Below are 26,006 nucleotides of genomic sequence, written 5' to 3'. Positions count from 1 at the left end.
TCGTAGTTTCCAGGCACAAAATTCGACATGTTCAACGCTATTACAAACTATGCTGTTGTATGAAACTTGTATTGTTCTGAGTCGAAAATGTTTGTCAGATGTCAACAAAGACTTTTGGCATGAATGACGCAGTTTAGTGATAACTACATTATCAGCTAGGGCCATCTATAGACAAATTCCGGTTTCATATTTACAGACCTGATAAAGGAAAAATTCTTTTCCAAGAAATATAAATCGCTAATGAGCCTTATGATAATTCATGCAACACTCTGCCAAACATCAGCTTGCACTGTCTCTACAGTCACTGTAAAAGTAATTAATACTCTTTCGTATTTCTTTCGCAAAACCATCACCTATGCTTTTTCTTTCTCGTTAAAAATACCGATGACACGTCATTGCGGCGAGATTCTACGCGATTCTGTAGATTCCCGAATTGTTCGTTAGCGCGCGCGCGCAGAAAATACAATCAAAAAATTTCTTTTGAGAGAAAGAACGTCCGTGAATCGAGTCTGGATGTTTCAGTCTTCAGAGGGATATTATCGCGTTACGAACGCTTTTAACGATGCGCGTTCAGTTTTGCTCGTTGCCGTAGTCGTCGGCGTAGAATCGGATGAATCTACGGAGACGCGAGGTAATTAAAGAATGCGTCGTCGCTGATGGTTTCTGGTGGTTGTTCGCGTCGATATCGCGTGTCGTCGAGCCTATCAGAAATTGATCAGAACGCGGGCCACGCGCACAGGGATGCGCAGCCGTTGGGAAATCCGAGCCGACCTGCTGCCTCTGCTGGTTTAATTAATTTATCGCGGCCAGACGATGTCCCGTTGATTCGACTCGACGTTCATTATAGATATCCTAGCGGACATTACATCGATGTTCGCGCCTCATCTTCTGGCAACCATTTCCGTTTAAGCTCGGAATAATTTCCCCGGAAACGTAAACCGCGTTCCTCCATTTCCGCTTTTATCACTTTCATATCTTCTTCGTAACATGCTCGGGCTCCTTCCGCGAAGAAACTGTTGTCGGTTTTCGACAGTCGATTCGTTCCCCTTGGTCCTCGTTGCCTTCTTATTCTTCGCTTACAAGTTTGATCGTTCGCGTGAAAAATTACTCCGCGTTTTTGGCATTTTATTAGCAGGATCTCACATCTCGACGATCGTTCGTCTTCCATACCGGAGAAGAATATCGTTAAAAATCGCTGGTATCGATACGCGAGTCGATGCATTGAGATCGGAAATTTACAAAACCTCGCGCGCGCTTGCAGAACACGTTTCACATTTCTCCTATCTTCTCTCGCGTCTCCCTCGCCTCTACACTCCTATTACTTTTTCCCTTCCTTGTATCTTTGTCGTCTTTGCGCATAATCGCAGACAATATCGCGGATGATTATACGACAAATATTATAACAAGCGATTACTCGTGTTCTAACGGGAATTTCTCTCGCGTGTACGATATAAACGAATAAATAATCAAAGTAAATGTCCGTTCGATTACGTTACTCTCGGAATTCCCGTCCGCTATGTTCCTACAGTATATTCCTTCTGTCTGTCTCGTAAGAAAAGAATTCCAGCGTAGCAGCGTCGGTTTCCGGTATTCTATTAACGCGACTCCAGACCCAGCCGATTCTGCCTGCCCGAGAATTACATCTTCCACTATGCCGCTTCTCCTCGCTATTTTTTCCATGCTTCTTCCGTCTCCTCCACTGGCTCCTGTTCCGGCAGGTTTCTTCACGGCGAAATTACGTTCTACGGGGGCCAAGAAATCTCATTTCCGGGGGCCAGGGTGTTATTCTATTTTCCGGCGTGTCTTCGTGCGCTAGCGTCAACGAGTTTTGCGATTCGGCCCGCGGAATAATCCCACAGAGAAAATGCGAAACGTTGTCGCAATAAAGGGCCACAGACGTAAACGAGCCACGGTTCTAAGGAGGAGAGGGCAGACGGGATGAAACGAGGATGGTTCTTCCTCTTTTACCTTGCAAACAAGCTCGTTTCCAATCCCCGAAACGCCACTGTTACGACCGCCGGTGAGCTTAAACCAACGTCGCGCTCTTCTTTTCTCTTGAATATTCCACCAGCGTTCGGCCAAACTGGCCAATCAAACTCGGTGGCTTTAGTGGTGTTGTTCGGGTAGAGGTATTGCAGCTCTTGATATGTGCGAATGGTTGGCACGCGGGTGTCGGAAACGTGTGATTTCGGTCGTTTTCTTGGCCGAATGGGATCGTTCGGGCGCTCCATTCGTATTTCGATTATGACTGTTTTCCGACTTTATCGCAGCTTCGGAGTTTGTTTATGGAATATTATTCAACGAGCGGATACTTGCTTTGATCGTATTCCGCATCGTCAACTGTTTCACGGACTCGACGTCCTTTCGTTGCTCGATTTTCCTTTCGTTTTCATTTTTTCCCAATTACCAGCTTATCTCCTTTTCGTTATTTTAACTATCTATCGAAATAACGTACACGTGTATCTTCTACTAAGAGACAAGTATCGCTTTTATTCTCCGTATGAGGATTGTTAAGGTTATTAGATGTACGAAGAGAGGAACGCGTGGATAAATTGTAAAGTAGGAAATATATTTTAATACAGAAGTGTAAGTACAAGTAGGACTATAATTTGAGCTGGCCCAGATCCGCACGCTATAACTGAAAGCCATCGTCGCCTGTCTACTGTCTATGGTCTGCCTTCGTCCCAGTCTATTGTCTATACGCTGTCTGTGCTTGAGAAAACTAAAAAGACCAGACGTAGAGTTTTCTTAGAAGTGGTGACCACTTCAACAAGGATAAACGCGATGCGTATGTGTGTGCGTAGATGCGTGGAATTTTACGTCGACGAGGGAATAAATGAAGACGAAACGTTAGTGAGAAAAAGGAAACGGATATTGCATCACGCAACAACGTATATTCGTGTGTTTCTTATTGAGAGAAAGAATCCAAAGTGACGAGAAAGCGGCTGTTGGAAGAAGAGGCAAGTTAAATGTTAATTTTTCTTTCGCGCACGTAATTCGCGACAGCTCAGCTTCGACGTTCGTCCCGAAGTTCTTCTCGTACTTGTCTCTTGATTATTTAAGAAAACAAAGACACACGCGAAACGACACCTTCCGTGTGAATATTTCGATACAATGAGGACCACGTCGAAATTAAAGAGAGAAGACAAAGGCGCTCGGTTCACGGGCCACTTAACCGACAGTTGTTTCGCACGACGAATCCATCGAAGCGGCGAGTATAAATTAGGTCAGTCGGACCGGCCGCTCTGCGTTCGAATTTCATTTATTAGTCGATCGAGACTATCGATCGAGTTGAGATTAATCAACCGCCAACGTATTCAATTAATTGCCGGTCGATATCCCGAGCAGAGGAATTCCAACTAGGGGAATTTTTAAAGCAGGAACAGAGATTCGATAGGAAAAATTGGCTTCGACGTTCGAATAGTGGTGGCTTTAACTTTTAATTATAGAATTTTCTTTCGGCAAATTTCCACTACGATTGGGAATTTCGGTCGTAATAATTGCTCGCCTATGTCGGACATATCACGAAGTAGTACCATTTACTTGTAGCAGCGAGAAGTCTTAATCGTTGGTTAGAAAATTTCTCCACTTATGTATATTACACGTCGATAATATCACTTGCAGTAAAGTACCGTCAGCATCGATCGTGACGTTAATTAGAAATTTCCCTCTCGTACGATATGTCATCGAACCATGCTGCTTAAACCGATACTACCGCTGTACTAATTTTACCTAAGAATTTTCATCAGGAATCTATATTATGGATACAGCAGAAAGTCTTAATCGTTGATTGGAAAATGTTTCCATTTTTTACATTACACATCGATGATATCGCTTACGTTAATGCGTCAAAGTACCGATCGCTGTATCAATTAAAAGTGTCCTTCTTGTCTCAGATATCACGGAGTTATACCACTTGAAGCATTTGGATCAGAGAATTAAAGAGCCTGTAGCTATCATCGACCAGATCTTTCCTATCGACAGATAAGTTACAGAGCTATAGTATTGACATTCGAGAGTCAATCTGTTGATACCTCCCATTTATCTCGGACAGAATGGACATAATACTTGGTAGCTACTCGTAGACGTGCCTGAGGGTGCCAACAATCGGTGACCCAATAAACCAACCCAATAAACCTTCTACTTTCATTCCACGATGAACTTCTTACCGTTCTTCATCGCGAATGAACTGGCGGATATTATAGGGCTACTCTACTAGATTCCCTGTAGACTCCTCCGCAACTATTCTCGTCTCATATTATCCTCTGCACAAAGAAACTTAGCAACAGTTAAAATCAAACGAGAACTAGGTGGAATTTATCATCGACCTGTACTACTTACTTACTTCTTACTACGCGAAGATGAGAAGATAACTAGGCAAAAGTATATGGGTCTTATCGGTTATTTCTGATAAATCCAATACTATCGTAAAATGTCGCATTTATAATTCCATTTATCCGAGCTCCATCCGTTGCAACGAAATTTTAATTAACGCTCGATTAGTTGAACTTTCGCTGGTTGAATTCGCTTACCTGAACGCAACCTTCTATTATACGAACGAAGATGATAAATAGCGAGGAAAAATAGAATTCTACCGTAAACACACTGAAATATGAAAGTATTTAAAAGTTTGCCGTACTTTATCTCCGTATTGTACGTGCCGTATGAAACATTAATTAGTAAAATTGAATTAACTCCGCGACGAGACAGCGACGATGATATCGATAAAATTCGGAACTAAGCAAAGCGTGACGATCAGCGTTAGAAGACGCTATTTTCTTGTCCCTCTGCCCGCGAGTCAATTTCTCGTCTCCCAACGATATTTCAAACGCGCATTATCCCTGTTCCATCTAGTCGAAAGTCGCACGAGTATGCACACACGTGCGAATAGCTCGTCGATTGAAAAAAGATCCTCTCGTTAGGCCGGTAATCATCTCGAAATCGTCTTTTTCCATCGCATTCCTCGGCCGCTTTTCACTCTGCCCCACTCTTGGCCGGACGGGGAACAGGGTTAAAGAGCGGAAGGAAGGTCCATTCACGGTCGTAACGGCGGAAAATCTCGGCTTCGGCACGGGGCCAGGGGCGAAGTGGCCAGAAGAAGCGGGGGGAGTGCGGTGAAACGAGCTGGAACCGTGGGAACGCGCGACTTTAAGTTCCGACGGAGGCTCGAGCTTTCGAGGAACGAAAGTGAAAGCTCTCCTCCGCCTCTTTCTCCTCTGCCTCTGCTTCCTCTGTCCTTTCACCGGCTCGCGCCGCGATCGCGGCGGGGACATGCATTTCGAAGAAGGTCGACGGATGCCTCGAGACCGTGCAATCTCCTTTGGGGAATGCACTTGATTTTCTTTCATCAGCCAGCTCTCTTGGCTATCCACCGGAAGGGGAAGATGGTCTTAACGAACAAGAGGTCGACGGCCTCGGGAGTTTCTTATTCGTCGTGGCGGACAACTTTCGAATTAGGTGGATTTCTTTATTTGCCAGCGAACTTACCGTGAATAGGGGATGCTGAATTTTTCGAGATTTTATTGAGCGCCCAGTGGTCGTTTCACCAACCGTCTCCTTAAAGAGACGTCGGGCAGATATTCCCCCCGTTTTAGAAGAACGTTTGATGCTCGATATACAGTGGATATACAGTACACTTGTCGACGTCTTTTATGAATATATATGAACGCGTTATACGAAACAGTTTGAGATTTTGTTAGTAACGTCGTGTCACCTAATTGAATTGATTCTGAAAATGTACGTGGATGTTGTAAGTAAGTATTTAAGTACGAGTATATTTTTCGTAGAGATCGTACAAGTGTGTAAACTGGCAATCATCCATAACATTAAGCAGTTTCTGTATTCGATGGAACTATTTTTAATACTTGTTATCACACTTAAGGTGACTAGTTCGTAGACTAACTTTTTCTACTAAATATAAATCCAATAATTTTACCAATAGAATGTTGGCAGTCGCGTGTCATAGCGTCGATGAAATATCCAATCGTTTCATGTTTATTACACGCAGAATGTGCGCGTAGAAATTTTCTCCGGTAAATGTGCGGCGAAATGTTCTCACATTTCCTGTTCGCCGTTCTCTATTATCTCTGTACGATTTAATTTAATACGATTATTTGCTATAATAAATCGACTAACTTTAAATCACATATTATTCGAAGAAATATATGTCCATCTTGATTTTCGGATTTCTAGCGGTGAAATTTTCAACCGGATAATACGTTCTCGTTTGAACATTCGCGAAATAATATTTCGCTGTATTTATTTGTATGTATGTATGTGTATGTGTTTGTGTTTAAAAATCGCAGAAAATGGCAGCGAAATCTGCAACAAAAATCTGCAGTAAAAATGTGCCTGCGAATATAATATTGCTACGCACACGTGGCTAAAATCAATTAATAAACCCGTTCGGTTCACACCTGCGACTCGCGGCGGTTGCAAGCGCCCGCACGCGACTCGCCCTCGCGAATTCAGGGGCTGGCTGTTTATCCTGGCACGGTGGAAAGTGTAATATTCATATTAATACGGACAGTCTATTAGCCGGCTGTCGATACCGTTAATTAATGGCAGAACGGCTGGCCGTGATTTAAAGCCGGCAGATCTTTTTTCTTCAGTTATATCGCCGGGGAAACGTGGTCGCGATTTTTGCTGCCGTTACTTCCCATCGGATTGCTGTAGAATCGCGTCTGCGATCGATTTCAAACTTCGTCCGGCTCGTTTTTACTTTCCGTTCTTCCCCAGATCTGAGCTCGGCCGACCGATTCTTTAATAACTTCCGTACGTTATCTCGCGAGCTTTCCGCGGGACCGTTTACAGTCTAAACAAAGAGGCGCGATTGAAATTTGTAGGAAAATAGCGCGCTCTATGAAAAAGCAAGTTTGGTTTTCCATTGTCATTATTATATTTCTAGCTTATAGATATCGTTATAGATATCGGGTTGAGCATATTATTGTATTTTTCGGCGCGGTAGTTTAAAATTGAAACGAGCGATTATCGGTGAAATTTGTGGCGGAAGCGATAGCAGGGAAAAACGAATTAATCGTTGAACGTATTAAATAAAAAAATACTTGAGTAAATGTTTAAAAAACGGGGCAGGTTGGAAACGATCGATTACGCGTGAAACGTAGACGCGCGACTGTAATGTGCGAGCGAGCAGGACGCGCGGATGGTTTGACGGATGACAGGATGATTCGCATGATACGCGAACAAATCTGTTCTTACGCGTTGGAAGATTCGATGCGATCACGGCTTCGTTTTTAAAGCAAAGTATCGCGCGTTTCGCACCGGAAGAGGAACATCGACGCGGACCGACCAGCTCTGGCTAAACGAAGTAACAAGTAAGTTTTCTTTGCGAGTTTCAAACACCGAGCGCCGCGGATCTAAATCCGATTAACGTTGTTATTTCAAAGCGGCTATTTCGTGCTTAATTGAAAGCAAAGACGTTTCGTTTCGAATCGGAAATTATTCGCAAACTTATTCGCTATCGCTGTATCTTCGTTTTATATCCTCCAACTATATATATAACTTCTGTAACCTATTGAAAATTCGCTACGGCATTTCCGATAAAAGTTTATCGTACAAGGTTCGTAGAAAAGTTTGTAACGCTAATTGAAAATAATCTACGCTACGCCACGCATAAATACGTCGTTGGCTGGATCGATGTATAAGAAAATCTATGCATTTAAACAATTTCAAATTTCTCTCCGAAAGGGCTACGAAAGTTTGTTTCGGCTTTTTGATAAGAGTCAATCCATGAATTATTTTGAAATAAATATTATTCGTCTTTATTTGTTCCATTCACGATACAATATACGCTACTAGTATTTGCAAAACGATCGCCATTTTACAGTCGGGCATTACAAAATCGAAAATTTTGCACAACCGTTTAAACATCTCGTCCGAAATTTCGCCGAAATGCCCTGTAAACATCGGTGTCTCGATTAATCGATTCCTATGACGACAAGAAGTTGGGTAAGTTGGAGAAAATTTCGGCAGTTTGCAGAGTTCGAACAACCGCTATTTCATAGCGGTAATTGGACATCCTTCGAACATCTCTGTTTACCATGAACAAAATCGATGCATCTTCCCCGCCTCGTCTCTTTGCCTTACGAAACACATGTCGCTTCTCAAAAGAATTCGACGTAGATTTCTTCGCTTCGTTTGCGCTGCCCAACGAGCAAAACGCATTACGTTTGTTCATCGATATTTGCATTACTTGATCCAAGATCTCTGGAAGAGCGTCGCTGATTTGTATTTGCTACATGAAATAATCAAACGGTACAAACAGTTGGCATATTCTTGTATCGATTGATTTTAATTCACCACTTTTGTTGGATCTACAAGGAAATCGTTGTTTTAACAGTCGTTGCCTATAAATTCAAGCGTTTCCATCTAGTTATTCTGTTTAAATGGTATTTGCTCGCCAACTGATAATTTTTCTGACCGCATAGATCTTGTCCGCAGCGGTGTTGCGTCTGCCTTTCTTGCGTTATCTTCATCTCAAATTTACTGTTATAACTATGCCCTTTCGCCTATATTTTGCACTACCATTTTCCCAACTGACTGTATCTAAAACCACCAGTCCTTGTAAATGCATGTATCGTAACGTAATGTATCGTAACGCAGTGTATCGTAATTCGCTCGGTACATAAATAAGAAAATAAGATGAACAAGAATGCATTACCATGTCTGTTACCGCCGAACCTGCGAAATTTCCTGCAAATCCCTCGGAAACACCGATGTCTCGATTAATCAATTTCTATCGCGACACCCTAACCACCCTCGTGCTCCTCGTCCGCGACTTCGCAAAGAACCCTTAACCCCCGGCGGCCCGACCACCCTTCTATGGTTCTCCCATCGGAGTGGGGTTGACCATCGTTGAATTTCGGTTCGGCAGGCATGTTGACAGCGTGTAGCGGAGCGGAGCTCGTCGCTGGATGCTGTGGTGGCCCGTGCGCGCACTAATCAATATGGAGGGGAGCGCGTTCGAAACTGGTAGGGGTTGCTTTCGCCCTACCGCGCACCGCTTTCCCGGCCGTGTCGCTTCGATTCTTCCTCCTAACCATTTGCAACCGTTCGCCTATACTCGAAAAATATCATCGACTATACGACTATACGAACACGACCGACATACGGGGGCAGAGGTAAGAAAAATTCCGTTTTCGGGAAAGCAACGCGCGAAGATACAAGACGCAAGGTACTCTCTGCGGGAAGCAGACCTCGCACGCTCGCGGTTCGTGCGTACAGGGTTGACGGAGAGATGGAAGGAACACGGAAGGGGTGGAAGTGCGCGCAGCTGGGGCCGGAGAGCGCGATCCGCTCAGTAGGTATCGCGACGCGCTGCCGGCCGTAGCGCGCACTCTCCGGCCCTGACTCGAACTGGGTCACAAGCCCTCGGACGAGGCAGCGAACCTGTTCGCTCCGACCGGAGCACACCGGAGCCAGTTGCGCGCCACAGAACACGCCGACCTCACGCGACGCCGTTCTCTCTAATTGACTTTACCCATCTGTTTCTCTCGCTCACATCTGTTTCTCTCTCTCTGTCTCTGCCTCTTTATCTCTTTCTCTTACTCTATCTCTCGTTTCAATACGATCGCTTACTTTTCGACGCGTCGTACACGCTTCTACGGAGTTTCGTGACCGTACGTACTCGTTGGATATCTAGGACGTACATATCACGCAAGGATACACGCGTGTATGTATGCGTGTACACGTATACCGGAGGACGTGGCGTCCTAGAGAGGATCTGCACGGGCGATCTGAAGATCGTTTGGATCGCAACGAGGATCATCGGAGTTGTTGGGAGAAGTCGATGGAGAGGAGACTCGGCTTTGGATGAGACCAGCTTGCGGAGGAATTGGGGTTGGTAGGTTTTACGCGGACAACCGGGCTATTCGTTAAGTGTTTGTAGTATTAGTCCGTGCTTCGGAGCACCTGGACAACTCGCGAGGAATTAGCATTATCGTTAAATGTACGTCGTGTATATGGCGATGCGGGTGGTTTGGCAGTGGGGTGAACGGAGGATCGAACGGTGAGCGTGGTCAAGGACGTTCGTGGAACTTGGCTAGAGTTTTACGCAGTTAGAGACTGGCTGTGGCAGAGTCTGTGGAAGTTGTACGGCTCATCCTTGGCATTTCGAAACATCCTTGACGTCGTGGAAGCGGGCTGAATCGGGTTGACTGATTCTTGCGGTGAGCGAGGGCTTTTAGTTGCGAGACTGGTCAAGGACGTCTGGCGCGTAGATGGTCTCTCGGTGACGCAAGTTCGGGGAAGTCTCCGGTGGCCTTCGTGTTCGACTTTAAACGCGTGTTTCTCGATGCTATTCCTACAGTGACGTAAATTCGTTCCACATCGGACGGAAATAGTCCGTTAGAAATTTCGAGACGTGTCCAGAGTTCTGCGAAATTGGAGCACGACCCTAACACGGGTTTCGAGCGTTTGGTCGAGAACGTTTAGTCGGCGATTTCTCGGAGAGTTTGAAGTTGGGAAGTCGATCGAGAGATTGAAATCGCTGACACGTTCGAGACGGTAACAGAATCGAGAAGTCAAGGCGAGTCAAAGGGAACGTCGTGCCGGGTGGATCGATGGATTCTTTGTGAGTTCGTTCGAGAAACGCGTGTTCTTTGATCGAGTTGAAAAGCGCCGAGCAAGAGCGCGACGATCGTACGAGCCGTTTTCCACGCTGGCAACGCCACCGAAACGAACAGTTCCGATTCTTCAAAGGGGTCTCGTACATCCACTTAAACTTCACGCGATTTTTCACGCGCAGAAAAATAGCGCGCGCTTTTTTCCTTTCTTTCCTTAACGTTTTCTTCGCCGCCTTTTCGCCAGTGCTCTGATAATTATCTGGAATAACGTTCTCGAAACCTCGCGCTTTTCACCTCTTACGTTTTATGAATTTTTCCCAAGTGTCGTGCCAATTCTTCCAGAAGCGACTCCTTTACGCACACGTTTTTTTCATCTTTGTGAATTATGTTTTATGAGTTTCTCTCCAAGTGTCATACCAACTCTTCCAGAAACGAGTCTCTACCCTTGAAAAGAAGGAAACCACGTTCTCTGCTATCCCTTTACAACTGTCACAGGGATCATCGTGGAACCTACTTGGTTCGAATCTTTACTCGAAAATCGTTCGTACAATTCCTTTTATCTTTTTCAAACTTTTACTGCTCGAGCCTCGCCGATTAACACGGCGTTCCTCTTGTCACGTTTCCCACCGAAAAAGCCTCTCTGCACTCGTCAACCGCGTTACTTCCAACGTTGGTCCTCGAGCGTGCCACTCGTTCATCGGTCAAAAGTCCCTGTTTCTTCTACCCTTGTAACCGTCATCGCGTAGTTTCGACTAATAGGTCGCCGTGCCGTCGGGACGCCGAGATTTCACGGTATTAAAAACGATACCGCCGCGGAAATTCGAGCAATCTGTCTGATGGAAGGCCGCCGTTGACAAACTACTTTCAATCAACGTCAGAATATGCCGCGGTACATTTCCAGATTGCCCGTTTCTTCCGCGCTTCGCGTCTTTTTACAACGAACGCGAGCTACCTTCTTCTCCTTTCCTTTCGTCTATTTTCGTTTCGTCCTCGTCCTCTGCTTTTCCCTCTTTGCCCTTTTATCCCGATGCGTTTGTCGTTTCGCTTCGCGAGAATCGTCGCCCACGCTCGCTGTCCGAGAAATCGGTATCTCGCGTGTCCAGAGCAGAGTGTCAGGAGGTCATCCGTGACTTTCGGCTCTTTCGTCCGCTGTTCCTGGGGATCTCGTGATTAATGTACCTGGAGAAGCTCGGTAGACGAGCATCTTGGCTTTTGAATCGACCGAGGGAGAGTTAGGTTTGAGTTATCGGTGCACCTTTTCGCTTGGCTTTCCAGAAGGTCCAATTTATTGCCGCGTGTCTCGTTTTCTTTGCCTCCGAGCGAATCGTTCGATACCTTTTCGAATAATTGCCGCAAGATTTTCGATTCTAAGGTATTCGTTGTTTCATCATTCCGTTCCGTGTGTTCGAACGGTGAACGGATATACAGTCCTTCGGTCTGTTTAACAAATAAGAAATGGCAGCAGCTTGAAACAATATTGTATTTCTTAGGTTTTCGTATTTATCATATTTATAACGACAGTATCTCGAATTTTAAGTAGCACGAGTGCTTGGCTTTCGAAACGATCCAATTACTCCCGTTCTGTTCCTTCGATATCGAATCGTTCGATATTTTTCGAATAATTGCTGGAACAGAATTTTACTTTCCGAGTCTCTCGACTTTGGTTTCCGCGAGTTTAAACAACGAACGAGTAGTCGTTGATAAATAAAGCGAAATTTGTTAACATTTTCCAATAAGCGTAACGAACGAGTGTTCTCATATTTATGATCGACGATACACGTCCTACGTTTCATCGTTTTATTCCGCGTGCTTTAACGATAAACGAGTAGCCTTTTGAATTATTTTATAACAAATGACAGCTCTTCGAAATAATGGGTATCTCGAATTTGAAGCATCGCAAATATCAACTGTTCGCGAATTTTCCCCCCTCTGGGTTACGTAATATCTTGTAGAAGCGGATCGAGCGAATAAAATATCTGGCAGGAAATATAAAATCGTCGACTGTTTGAAGTAGGAGGAAGGTGCTTTAACATTTTCTTTTTATCCGCTGAAAGCGACTAAGCGTTCCACGTTATTTGATCATAGTCGCGGGATCATTAGCGACAAATGCACATAGACGGGATAAAATTGCGAAAGACCATGATCGTTATAAAGGTTCGTTTCTCTGTAATTGTAGGTGGAAACGTTTCATAAAGGTAGGATCATAATCGTGGTAAATCGCCGGTCTTTTCGCTGGGATATCTTTGAAGCGATCGGATATTTTCAAGAACTCCGCAAAATGGTTTATGCTTGGTGCAGTTGTTACGCTCGGGGATGGTTGCTCGTATTTATTGGGTGTCGCAGGTACCGTGTTGTTTAATCGTCGCCAACGTCCGTGAATGGCGACGAGCACAAAGAGCCGAGGTACTCCTGGGTCAGTGTACTCGTGTAAACAGCCTCCATCACGCTGCAAGGCGGTAGTATAGCGTTCCATTCAGACCAACGAATACAACTTGCACGGTATTGTTGAAAGTGTTTCTATCTGTAAATTGTAATGGGAGTTCCTAATGAAAAGGGAGCTCTCGTTGCGACTCATTCTTTACGCACGGTTCGCTATCACAATTTTTCCGACGGTTCTTTATCTCCGATTTCATTTTATTCCGCGTTCCATTTTCGATATTTTCGTCACTCTGTTTATGCCGGGTCGCCGTTTAATGCTGCTACGATTCTCCAATTTTGATATTACAATCTTGCTGTTATTTCGGCAAAAGGAATTTTTAATATTTGAAGAGAAAAAGGAAAGAAAAAGTACAAAAATGCAAGTTTGATGAATTAATTAAAATACGACTTCTTGTGGTTTATATTTTGTGCAGATCGAAGTTAACTTCGTAAGGTTGGAAAGACGTAATTGAGTGAAAAATGGCCGACAGAACGGAGCAAGGTCGAGATCGATCGAACGTCGTTCATTTACGCGGTGTCCTTTCGAGTGGCGTGGAAAAAATTGAAATATCGCTGTAAGATAATCGTAGGTTTGTTGGAGAGCGTTGCGTTGGCCAAAGAAGGGGCTCGTTTTGTCTCAGACTCGATCGATAATTTAATCTTCGCGATTAAATTATTCCATCAATCTTTTTACACTTTCCAATTTGTCGCCAATAAATTTAACAATGGCGTAATCCTGCGACGCAGACGAGTATCCCGAGAAAGTTATACGATCCTTCTTAAATCTTCTGAATTTCCAGAGAAAGAGAGCTTTATCTTCGACTAAATCGATAACTTAATCTTCCAGATTGAATTATCCCACCGAGCCCTGTACATTTTTCAGATGTATCATCGATAAATTTAAAAAAGATCGCATAATGCCGCAACTTTTCCCAGTATCGTCTCGAGAAGAGAGTAGGCCTCGGAATCTTCTTTCTGTTCCAACAGAAACTTTAACTTTAATCTTCGAAATTAAATTATTCCATCAATCCGCTCGCGCTTTCGTAAGGCTATAGGACTGCGGCGGCGTTTTATACGTGTTACGTGTTACAAGACACGCGTGCCGCACGTCGTGTCTCCTCCGCCCCAGTAGAAACTGTGCGCTTTAACGCGGCTGTCTACACAGACGCAAGGAACGCTGCATGTCGCGCGTTGTACGCGGAAAACGAAGCGCGTTGACAGTACGACGCACTGTTTAGCATCGGTGTGTGACACGCGCGTAAACTGCTCATTCAGCCAAGATGCTACTTCGGTGGAGAAAACGCGACGTGTAATACGCAGCGTATAAAACGCCCGTGTAGTTGTAGCCTGATATACAAAATTGTCATGCTCGATTTAAAAATTCAAGCGAGATCTTCTCGTCCAAGGGATCTGCGACTCTTTGGCTGCAATCCTCGAACGCTCGTTGGAAAACTCGTGTTTCGCGAAACTCGATTCACGGTAGCTGCGAAAGGTATTTGAACGCCGTTGTATTTATTACGTACCATCGATCGAGTGCAAATATATCAAGTATCGTATCGTTTGTTAGTCTTATTTAAATATCGTAGCAAAAATTTAATGAAAATGAAACATGGAAGTTGATAAAAAAACGATTCGATGGAAAACAGGGCTGTGCGCGAATATTTTTTTGCGGTGAAACGTAAAATTGTATAGAGTGTAAAAATTGTGTGTAGAAAAAAAGAAAAAAAAAATATAGGATGTAAAGGGGAGCGTGTGAAACGAGAGAAAAAATCGCTGGCGGATCTGACGAAGGGAAGTTGTCCTTCGACGATGGCAAGCAGGTCAAGTGTGCTCGTCCCGGAGATGACCTTCACGGGTGCAGGATGCAGAATTCTTTCCGCACTGCGCACCCTCGTTCCCTCTTGCTCGCTCTTCAGAACGTTCTTCCTCTTTGCAAACGTGCTAGACAACCACGAGAAGCCGCGTTTCTCTTGACCTTTCACTCGCGGAATCTTCTCTTCCCTCCTTTCTTCCTCTCGTCTTCTCCTCCTAAGTCTACATTGGTCTCGTTCGGGGTGGAGCGGTACAACTATCGACTGGCAACTTCCTGGACTCCGGGGCAACTTTTCCGTCCCGGTTCCACATTGGCCTCGTTGCTCTTCCATCCGACCTAATTTTTTCTTTCCGCGCCTCTTTCGCGCGGGTGTTCGTCTTTTGATAGACTGGTTCGCTCTTCGTTTTAGGTTGCGTTAGGACATTTTTTGGCATTCGGGAACACTGACCTTTGGGGAATTTTAACGGAGAGTGGAGGTCAGTGGAGCGTACTTTCTCAGGTGATGATAGGTCGAAAAGTAGAACAGGCTCTGACAATGAGTTGGTAGAAAGAATACGATCGAGGAAGAACCGTTCTTTGTCTTTTTCGTGGAATTCCAGATATAGTGGGCGATGAAATAACAAATTATAGTCTCCACGATTTACGTCCTTTTTTTTGACAAAAACATAACAAGAAAGAAGTTTCCGAGGGATCAAAATCGGAAGCTCGAAGGAGCTGCACGTGGGAATATTCGGATGTTTTATTACAAAGCACGAGGAAACTCCAAATCGTTCTTCGATTTTTTCGGAATTCTGTCCAAAAATAAACGGCACATATAAATGAAATAAAGAATTACTTGCTACAATCGGCGCATTTCTTGAAAGGAAGATAACGAGCAAAGAATGAAGAAGGAAGAAGTTTCTAAGTAACAGAAATCATAAGCTCGTGGGAATTTTCCACCGAGAGTTCGCCAAGGGACGTAGAAACTCCAAATCTGTCCCTTCTCCGATTCTTTCGAAATTCCAGCCAGAAATAGAAGGCTATGAAATTTCCTCGATCTATGTATTTCTTAAGAAAGAGAACAGAAATGAGAAGCAGAAAAAGAAGAAGAAAGAAGCTTCTGAGAAAAATCAGAAGCTCGTGGAAATTTTCCATCGAACGTTTTCCAGGCGTCGAAGAAACTCCAAATCTCAGATTTTCTTGATTTCTTTGAAATTCTCACCAGAAACAGCAACGAAATAAAACACTAGTTTCTATAATATATCACGTATTTCTCGACCAAAAGCAAAATAACAAGCAAAAGGAGGAAAGGGAAGAAGTTTATAAACTCGAGAGGGTCGCACGTGGGAATTTTCCATGGAGTATCTCCCAAGGGACGAAGAAACTCCATTGGAAGCATTTGAAAGATCGTTTCGTCGGTCCAGCGACGAAGGAAACGAAAGTGGTCCGAGCGACGGTGGGAGGACGAGTCGAACGGAAACGGTCGCGTTCGTTTCGCGCTCCGGCCACTTGACGGTCGTTGATCAAAAGCGAACGCTCGAGAATTTCTCAAGGAGGGTTGTTCTTTGAAGCTGGAATTCCTTCGAGATCGCTCGGCCGTTTGTCTTTGACAATAATCACCGGTTTCCAGCACTCGACTGTCCTGTTTTTCAAGCGCGATACTCCCTCGTCGAAACGAACGTTCTCTCACAGTCGATGCTCTCTTTTCCTCCCCCCTTTTCTTTTCCTCTCGCGTCTTTTCACGGCTACCGAGAAAATACCTTTCGTTCTTTCGACGCGGCGAGAGACTCGTCAAATATTTTTGACGAATCATTACGAACTTGCGAAGACAACAGTGCCGCGACTTTAATTCGTGTTAGAAAATTAAGTTGCATTCGCTGGTTGCATTGGATAACGCGTCGTGTCGCTGGTGATTAGGTCGTAGAAAATGGGACGTAGAAACGAAGAAAGATAAAGGAAAAACGTTTCCATGAAGCAAGAGAAAAGTGGAGAGGGATGATAGACGGAACGGCCGTAAAATCATTCCTGATGGTTAATTCATAGAGCGTGGCATGTATAAAGCGAAATAAAAGTAACGGGAGGCGGGGATAATGCGAGTGTTGCATGAAAAATATTTCTGCGCAGCAATAGGAACGGGGGAGAGTATGATGGATAAAATGATAGTGGTATAAAGGATGCAAGAACTGCGACGAAATAATAGCGATTCGAAGAAAAATCCTGCGGGAAAGTTGTGTCTGTATAAAAAACGAGCAGCGGTTTATAGCGAAATGGAGGTAACATGAAGAAGGTATTCTACAATCTGGATAAGTAAACCGACGATATTCTGCGATAACTTATACAAAAACTACTGTATCGTATTCGTCGAGCGTACAAAAGACGAGACCGTGGAAGTTTAAAGGCAGTTTCAAACGAACGACTGTATAAAAGATCTCTTTGAGAAAACATTTTTAGAAGACAGATTCGTATTAAGATCTTTTGGAAAGGTCGAGCGTCAAGGACGAATTATTCGCAGGCAAACTCGATTAGTCGGTGTCCTTGTTCGCGTGTCCTTGTTTCCACGACCGAGGTTGACGCGGTCGAGGACGTACGACGACCCTTCCCGGACCAACCCCTCACTGACCCCTTTTGTCTCTCCAATTCTTCTCCGTCTAACGTCATCTTGCGGTTTGGCCACGAAATTCGGACGAATTCTAGCATTCCAGTAATGTACAATTTGCTGTTCGACCTTACCGCGTAACATAAATCGCAGCGTTCGTTGTTTTTGGTAGAAACGAACCAAACAGATTGTCGATGATTTCAAATTCTCCATGGAATCTGTAAACTTTCTCCTCAGCGATTTTTAAGCTTTCATAGGCGGTGTTAATTGGATCGTTTCTTAGGGTTAGAGAAAAATGCCAGGCAAATTAATCTCAGTCAGAGCGATTTTAATGCTCGTGTAAATAGTATAACACGGTTAGGGTCGAGAAACGTAGCGGCGCGTTAAAAACGAGGGAACCCTCGTTTAACCGAATAATAAAATTCAAGGTTCCGCATGCCGGAACACCGATCCCTGTTTTTTCCCCAGTTTCGTCAACTACCGTTAATAGGAATCGAGGATAAGAACTTTCATCGGGCGGCCAGAGATTTCTCTGACTAAATTAAAAAGAAAATACGTACAAAATAACGTCGCTATTTCTCCGGAAATTAAATATTCCGGCGTAAGTGGTTCTCGCTCACTGTTTTAATTCTGCCGCGCGAAGAAGTCCGTTAACACGGTGGAAATAAACCGCTTTCGAGATGAAAATTCTTGCCTCGTTGCTGGTGGAAAAGGAAGGAAGAAAAGGAAAGGGAAGGAAGAAAAATTGTAGAAGGTTCTTGCTCACGGCCAATCTTGTCCCTGGTTCTTGGAAACTCTTGGAAAACAGCCGTCAGTCGATAGGAAAGCGAGCATTTCCACTTTCCTCCCGCTAACGACTATCCTCGGCTGGCGCACGTCGAAGAAGCAAGTTCAGCCCGCGTCCTTGACCCACTCGCGTGTTTAACGATCCCCGAATCGGAGCCAGCCTAAAAAAAGGAAATTAATTAGAACACGGTCGCGTTGCAGAGGAAAGGGGCCGCGAGACAGGAATTAAAGGGAGAATCGATCGGTTTCCAAGGGATCTGCGAGCACGCGAATTTCCAGCGAGGCGACATGGCCCACGAGTACAGGGATTATCGCGACGACTCGTAATCGCCAGTTCTACTTTTTCCTGTTAATAACTGGCTGAATCTTGTGGCGGAATAAAGTCGCCGAGGTTGGTGATTAAAACCGAAAGATGAGAAATTTGAACACCTAAAAAGCTGGGCCACGGCTTTTCGGATTAATCGATCGCGAGCTATGACGTTGTGTCGTGTGCATTTGTGACGTGTTTTGGATTTTCGAGGAATTCTGCAGCCACGTCGCCGGGATCTACGCAGGTGAGCTTGTACAACAAGTACGTAATATTTTCAATAAAATTTCGTTCGACCCGTGCATAGTAGAAATGGAGCGGTATCGCGAGTATTTACGATTAAAAAACTTTATTCCAACTATACACGATAGCTCCGTGAGAAATTGGAGAAAACTCATCCGAGAACAATCTAATCAGCGCCAAGTTCTCAAAGTGGTAAATTACTTGAAATAATGCCGATTACCTAAGAACTCTAGTTACGTGAAATTTTAGTTGCGAACTAATTCCACGGTCGAAGTTGGAACTCGTAGAGAATTTTCAAATAAGAATCATCGCGATTAACCTTCGTCCGTGTCTCACTTTCGCTAATTCATCTGTCCCTGGCGAGTCAAATTGGGACAATGGTGAAACATCGATGAAACGAAAAGATAAATAATCGATTTTCCACTTTGCCGTTTATGTGCATTCGCGATAAGTCTCCTTCGGGGATAGCGAATTTCAATCGCACGTATTCCACTTCCCAATGCTTCCATCTTACCGTTCTTAGCTCTGAAGGGAAGACAAAGAGAATAACGAACGAAAGGCGTCTCTTCTTCTCTTCTTCAAACTCTGATATTCAAAGCTATACGTGTCTAGTTGAATTCTGAGAGGATTGTACAACGAACGCATAATCGTCGCGCAACGAATACAAAGCGACGAGTTAGCCATCGATGGAACTGATAAGAATAATGTACGTCGGATCGAACAAACTTTCTAATCTCCTGTAACAAATATCGTCACACCTTTTTATCGCGTGTTTCGCCATTCACAGCGTTAAATTCCACGTTAGAAAAATAAGAGTCGCAAAGTCTCGGATCAATCTTTCCGTAAAAGGCGATCTTCTACGCGAAAAACGTGTCGAATTGACACGAGGCATGGGCGAGGGTTAAACTTCGACTTGCTGGAATTTCAAAGTCGGCGAAGGACCGGTAGAAATCGATCGAGATAGTGGCGCATTCTCAGCAGCGTTCTTATCACTGTTGTCCGCGTTAAATCACAGATAACGGACTAATCTCGTAGATTCACGTGCTCGTAAAGCAAGAAACGCTTGCAATATCAGATTTTCCGCGGATTCCCTGGGATCTAGTCGATGGAACCCGTCGTTGGCAGTGTTCTTAGAGAAAAGGAGAATCGATGGAGAAGTCGGTGTAATCTGGATCGTTTGGTTGCGAGGCGAGGCCACGTCCGCTCTGTTTCCCAGGATTTTTAAAGTTCGCCCGATACCTCCGCGCCCCGTCTAGGGTTATTTGCACGCTAGACGAGCGACAATCCGGATGGAAAATTAATTTACCTTCAAAGAGAGGGCAAAGGAGCCAGAGTTGGCTCGCCGAGATCGAGTCGCTTCTCTATCGGTTCTCTCGATACGCGACCGATCGAGATCATTCCGAGCACTCGAATCGAAAGCTTCCCGTTTTCTAAGGAAGACTCGTGATACCCGTTTGAAAGAACAGTCGGAGTGAAAGGTCGAGATGCTTCGTTGAAAATGTTTCGGACGGGCCGACGTCTCTTACGTTAGAATCTTGTTCGATTTAATACAGCGTAGTCCGGATTAACGAAGGTGCTTACGAAGAATTCGAATTAGATCTTAATTAACCCCGTTGATTGTCTAGACACAATTACTCCAAGTTTGCCTTCATAAAGAAACTTAATTTTACTGCCGCGTATTACGACCTCGCTAATTCCCAACAAATTGATTTTAATTACGTTTTAACCCTACGATATCATAAAAACATTGCCCCGCGATTTTCGCCAAAGTTCCTTCCCGACGACCTGCCAAAACGTTCAAGGAACGAACTTTATGTCTTTCGATATTTTTAACAAAAATTCCATCGAACCAACTGGATGTTTTCAATGAAAATTGCAACGAGTAAGCTTTGTATTTCTAATGTAAAATCTGTAACGTATTAACTGTACGCTTTTAACGAAAATAGCGAACGAATCGACTTTATGCTTGAAACACAAAAATTACCAGTAATCCTCGGTCGCTGTTTGTTCTCGAAAGAAAAGAAGAGAAGAAAAAACAAATCTGTATTTTCCGATGCTGGTAAGCAGAGCAGAAGAATAGAAGTACAAGTCTGCCGTTTCTTTTTTTTTTTTTTTTTTTGGACACGATGGAGCTTGCGACGATTCTCAGACCCGGAGCGTAACCACTGGCCGTAAATTGGCACACCCCCGAGAGTAAGACCTCGAATTTATCTCGTGGAATAACCGCGGACGTAGGAATGGGACGATCATTCGGCCCACGGTCGCCTTGTCGAGTTTCCTTTCTTTCTCGTGACACCCGAAGGAATTTCATTACGCCGTGCCGCTCATTCCTGCTGACCGAAACAACGTTGCGCCGATTTCCTCGACACTTTTCTACGAAAACTTTGCCTTCTTATCGTGGCAGTTATGTTTGTACATTTTTTAGAACGCTCGGCTGACTTTTGTCTCGAGTCTGGTCGAATAGCGTTTGTCTGAAAACGATTTTATGAAGTTAAGTTTCCGTACGTTTCTAGACGCGTTCCTCTTTCCGATATTTTAATATAATAATTGCAAATTGCTGGATATCTCGGACGTTTTCAGTTTGTTATTTTAAATCTTCGTTTCCTGTACCTACAGTGGCGCACAGAAACTTTCTACGTGTATGTATATATACAAAACGTTTTAAAATTTCACAAATACCACAACGAGGTACGACTATCCTGATATTTTGATAATCCTGTATTGATGAAATTTGAAACGGATCTGTAAATGTATATACAAGTTGCAAAATATTTATCGCAAGCACACACCTCGCGAAGATCATCAAGGAAATTGAACGGTCAATTATTCGCTGCATTCATAAGCCACGATATGTAACCATGAGATCATCTTTAATACTAATTGTACGTTTAAAGCTACTATTCACGCTGTATACTAATTTTTCACCGAGTCTATGCTTGCGAAAAGTGTCTCGCAACTTTTATATACATTATCGGATTGGTTCCAAATTTCACTGTCATAATCACGATAGTTGCGTCCAGTTTCCTATAATGTACGTAATGTATTCATCAACCCTTTCGCTTCGGCAGTCCAGTCCACTGTCACTGAACGGAAACGCGTGCCAGAAATACGCACAGTGTGCGTGGTTGCTGTATATATGTTTTCCTAAATCTTAAATAATAACTGTGCCGAATGAAACAATCTCCGCTCCAATATGATAAGTATAATTTACATCTTTAATATGAAAAAGTTCACAAAATCACAGGTAGTATAGGCATTTATATATTTACAAGACTTTACGATCAAATGTTTAATATAATTAACTATGAAATTAGCAAATTAGTAAATATATTAATATGCAAAGATTAGTAATGTAATTCTGAATGATATATTTTGAAACAAGGATCTATACATAAGCCTACGTTGCAATCTTTACACTCATATCGTGATTAGGATCTTTTATCACTTTTGCTACAAACGACATTTACGTTTGTCGTCCAGCGTAATTCGGCTAAGTTTCCTGCGGGCCCAAATCATTGTTTATCGCCTTCGAGTCATTGCAAAGAAAGGATTATTTAGTTCTGAAATGGAGAAGGCGACAACCTTCCAGGTAGAATATTCCGAGGGATCTCACGGCAGATATCTCAGATTTTTCATTTAGTCGAGAAGCATACTCGTGAGACGTACATCAGTGATTTTTTCATTCTCAAAATGTTCAGTAAACAGCTTGGGAATATATTTGAAAATGAGGAGAGTAGTTGGAATGTTTTAACAAATACCATGCAATATAGAATAATGCAATATATTATCCAGAATATAAATTAATAAAAAGTATGGTATAGTGTATTTTTAATATTTTTATCTTGTATATCCTATATATAATATCCTATATTTAATTAACTCGAACAAGAAGAGCGTCACCCATACTTTGGTGACGGGAAAGTATACCCCACGGAAGTATACCCGTCGCATAGATATGTGTGACGTGACGACGAACGTGTTAAGAAGCGATCAATCCAATCAATCGATAAAATCAACAGAAAATGTTCTGCCGATAACGAAAAAATATATTATTGACCACAGATAGCACTTGTATGTGTATCATTTGGATGCCGGACTCAGGAGTCGTCGTGTGATCGTCGCCTATATGCGACGTTCGAAGCGAAAGGGTTAAGAAAGCAGTCTGCGACAAACGTTCTAATATTTTCGCGAATCACCGTATTTTTCACCATAGGAATTTTCTGTGATTATTTCCGACCATTTACTTTTCGATAAATTACGACAATGGTTGGAGTTCGTGACGATGTAAATTTACCGAGAAGCATAATATTCTGTGATATGGACTATTGTGATTTGTTTACTTTCAGCCGAATGTATTAATTGATCTAATAGGATCTCGTTGAAATCCGGACGCGCTAATCTCGTCTAACACCGAAACGTAACCATTCTGTTTCGACACAAGCTACTATGTGTAATTGCCTAAACGTTTCAACTCCCTTTAATCCGAGACTAACAACTTAACCGTTCTAATTTTAATTTCACGTAGCTCGAAGCTAATCCACTTTTAACACGCCAAATCATCTTCGCTAGCTGTAACGTCAGAGCTATAATAACAACTGAATATATTCCTATAATATCAGAAATAAGCCTAATCAGCGGTAGATAAACAATTCTAGCTAATTTAGAGCTCGATTAAAATTTCTTTCGTTGTAGCTTTATAGTTTTTACTGCTCGCGTGACTCTATGAAAACTGAACTTTCTTTCCAGCTCTACATTCCCACACGAACCAGACACGTTTAATCTACCCAGACTCTGTTAATTTAAAATTTTAAATTCTCGACTATCGACTGCGGGCTGCAAAAAGCAGCACGTTTCAACGCTGGATACCGCACGGTACACGGATTACAAAATTCCTACGATGCTAAAATACGACTAACATTGAGAAAGCAATGGAAGATTTAAGAAATGGAAGATAAATCGATCGATGTTCATATTCACGTTCGTTTCGATTCGAAGAAACGCTGAACCTTTTGTTTTTGCGGTAGAAATAGCTTGGCAACAAATTTAACGCGGTTGTCCTTTTTCTTCGGCTAACAGTGGAACGTGCTACTTTTCGCGATGGATTACCGAAACGTGCTAGTTTTCGCAGCGAAAAAGCGCAACGTGCTACTGCTCGTCGCTATAAATGAAAACATGCTACTTTTCAAGTGCAAACTCGGAAACCGCTGGCTCTCGCCGTTACAAAGTCCGCCAGTCTTCGTAATAGAAACGAATCGCGTCGTTTTTCGCGACGCAAGCAACTACAACGCTTAAACGCTCCAATTTAAACACGCGGATCGATTCCAATTCTCTAGAATCTCCGTTACGCCGTCGTTTACTAGCCACGCGTGAATTCCATAAAGGTTTAATCTTCGTTTGAATTCCAAATCAGTCGTGCGGTTGCGTGTTGGCGGGATCGGCGGCGCGTTAACGGGGTTCGTTCTCCGGAAACGCGATTCGCGCGAACGACCAGTGAGCTATTGCGTAACGCTAGCGTCGTTACGTCCGCCATTAACTTACGTCCAGGCTATTCCACGAAACAATGTATTTAGCTTAAAAGCTTCCAACGACCATTTTAATCGGAGGAACACGAAACTGGGTGGCGCCGAACGTTTATCGCGGATAAAAATTGGCCAACGACACGAAAAGAACGAAAGTAGGGTAATTTGAATAAAGTCGAGATCCGTGACAGCGATTAACGCCACTTTATCAAATATTCGTCTATTTTTCTCCGCGTTTCTTTCGTTTTCGAAACACCGTTGCCGTAACGTCGTTGACGGCTACGTGAATCGACGTTTTTCATTTTGCGAACGTTGAGGACGGCGGGACGCGAGTCGACGTTTCCCATTTTATTTGATTCGATAGGTTTCCGAAAAACGCGCGTCAGGTTCGCTTTGTTTCAAAGTATACCGTCAACAACGTGTTAATGACGACTTTGATGTCGGAATTCTGAACTCTGATCAAATTGAAATTTTATTGCTGTTTCACAGTATCGATCATGACGTGAAAATGAGAATTCATGGATACGGAGTGGCGATCGAGGAGTGGCAGATCGAACGTTTTATCTGGACTCTATTGGTATCGATAACGAGAGAGTAGTGATTCTTCAAACGTAACGCGAAAATCGATGTATACGTGGTATCGCGTGGAGATCGAGCCGAGCGTGACGAGTGTTGCATACGTGATGTCATTAAAGTTGTAGGATGTCATGTAGCATGAACAGCACGATTGAAAAGCGAGCGAGTCTTGAGCGAATCGTCGAAGAACAGACAGAGAATCGGAATTAACATTTTCGAAATCCATTCTGTATCTTCTACAGTAATTTCATTTTATATCCAACGAATAAAATCGTAATATTCTTACAGAGTTAGCAACGTTTCATTTCCATTCGAGACATTCGCCGATGTATTCAACAATTTTGAAGATATTCGCGGAGAACAATTTAAATGGAACACCACCACTGCGTGCCATTGTATCACCGTTGTAATTCTATTGTTCGGGTGTATAATACCGTGCGACGTGTATAGTCGTATTCTATAACAGCTATTCGAGCCAAGTCAGCGCATAACGAAAGAGTTAGAAGCGCTTACGATAACCGATCGTTTTCCCTTCTTTGCAGACAGTGTTTCATGTTCCTGAAATCGTCGATAGATCGTTGGTGCGCGGTGTTGCGATCGAATCGGGATCGCCAGTGATCGTGAAGTTTAAAAGCTGCTGGCCGAGCGTGTGGCTGGTAGGGCGAGAAGCCCGATCGACCAAGGATCGTTCGAACGAGGGTGTCCCTTTCACCGGAACAACGGTGCTGATCCTCGGCATGAAGGGTAAGTCCTTTGAAATCCTATTCACACGATAGAAACGCTATTCCTCCTCTTTTTCTCAAACGTGAAATATCTCTATCGTCGCCTTCTTCGGTCGCGAGCTTGTCTCTCGAATTTCGAGCAAGCAGAAGCTTATCTCTGACCCTCGACGGTGAGAAGAAGCAACCTGATGCGAACGCAGCGATCGAATACACGAGTAGATAAAAAAAAAAAAAAAATCTAAATTGAGCTAGGATTGCCTTTGGATACTATTACGCGTGACACCAATGGTGGCCAATCGGGAGGAAATTCGATGGTTACCATTAAACGAGATAGCAGATTAATAGCGTAAAATTCACGCAATTTCTAGCAATTTCGCATTTACTGCAACTCGTCCCACGATATCAACGACAAATGCCGTTCCGATCGGTTACCGGTGTTTTTCGAAAGTGCTCGTATTTTTATG

The 26,006-nt window shown here is 43.5% G+C and overlaps 1 protein-coding gene, 1 long non-coding RNA gene and 1 pseudogene across 7 annotated transcripts in view; 1 reads left to right on the top strand and 2 right to left on the bottom strand.

The window, feature by feature from the left end:
• The window catches only part of LOC126918072 (uncharacterized), a 195,045-nt gene that overhangs the window by 22,492 nt on the left and 146,547 nt on the right, over positions 1-26,006 (bottom strand). The gene's annotated exons all lie outside the window — the stretch shown is intronic.
• The window catches only part of LOC126918046 (uncharacterized), a 254,831-nt pseudogene that overhangs the window by 111,145 nt on the left and 117,680 nt on the right, over positions 1-26,006 (bottom strand).
• LOC126918036 (uncharacterized) overlaps positions 9,308-26,006 on the top strand; it is a 178,052-nt gene continuing 161,353 nt past the window's right edge. The window contains exons 1-3 of one of the 6 annotated variants that reach the window (XM_050725603.1): positions 9,309-9,858; positions 18,377-18,729; positions 25,363-25,564. Coding sequence is in view for 1 of the 6 variants with exons in the window: in XM_050725600.1 (XP_050581557.1) it covers positions 9,832-9,858; positions 25,363-25,564 (229 nt within the window). In the remaining 5 variants the exon portion in view is untranslated. The other 5 variants (XM_050725601.1, XM_050725602.1, XM_050725604.1 and 2 more) reach the window with 5 other exon arrangements.

Source organism: Bombus affinis, chromosome 6 (assembly GCF_024516045.1).
Source record: "Bombus affinis isolate iyBomAffi1 chromosome 6, iyBomAffi1.2, whole genome shotgun sequence".
NCBI classification, from domain to species: Eukaryota; Metazoa; Arthropoda; class Insecta; order Hymenoptera; family Apidae; genus Bombus; species Bombus affinis.
This window is presented reverse-complemented; position numbering and strand designations above follow the sequence as displayed.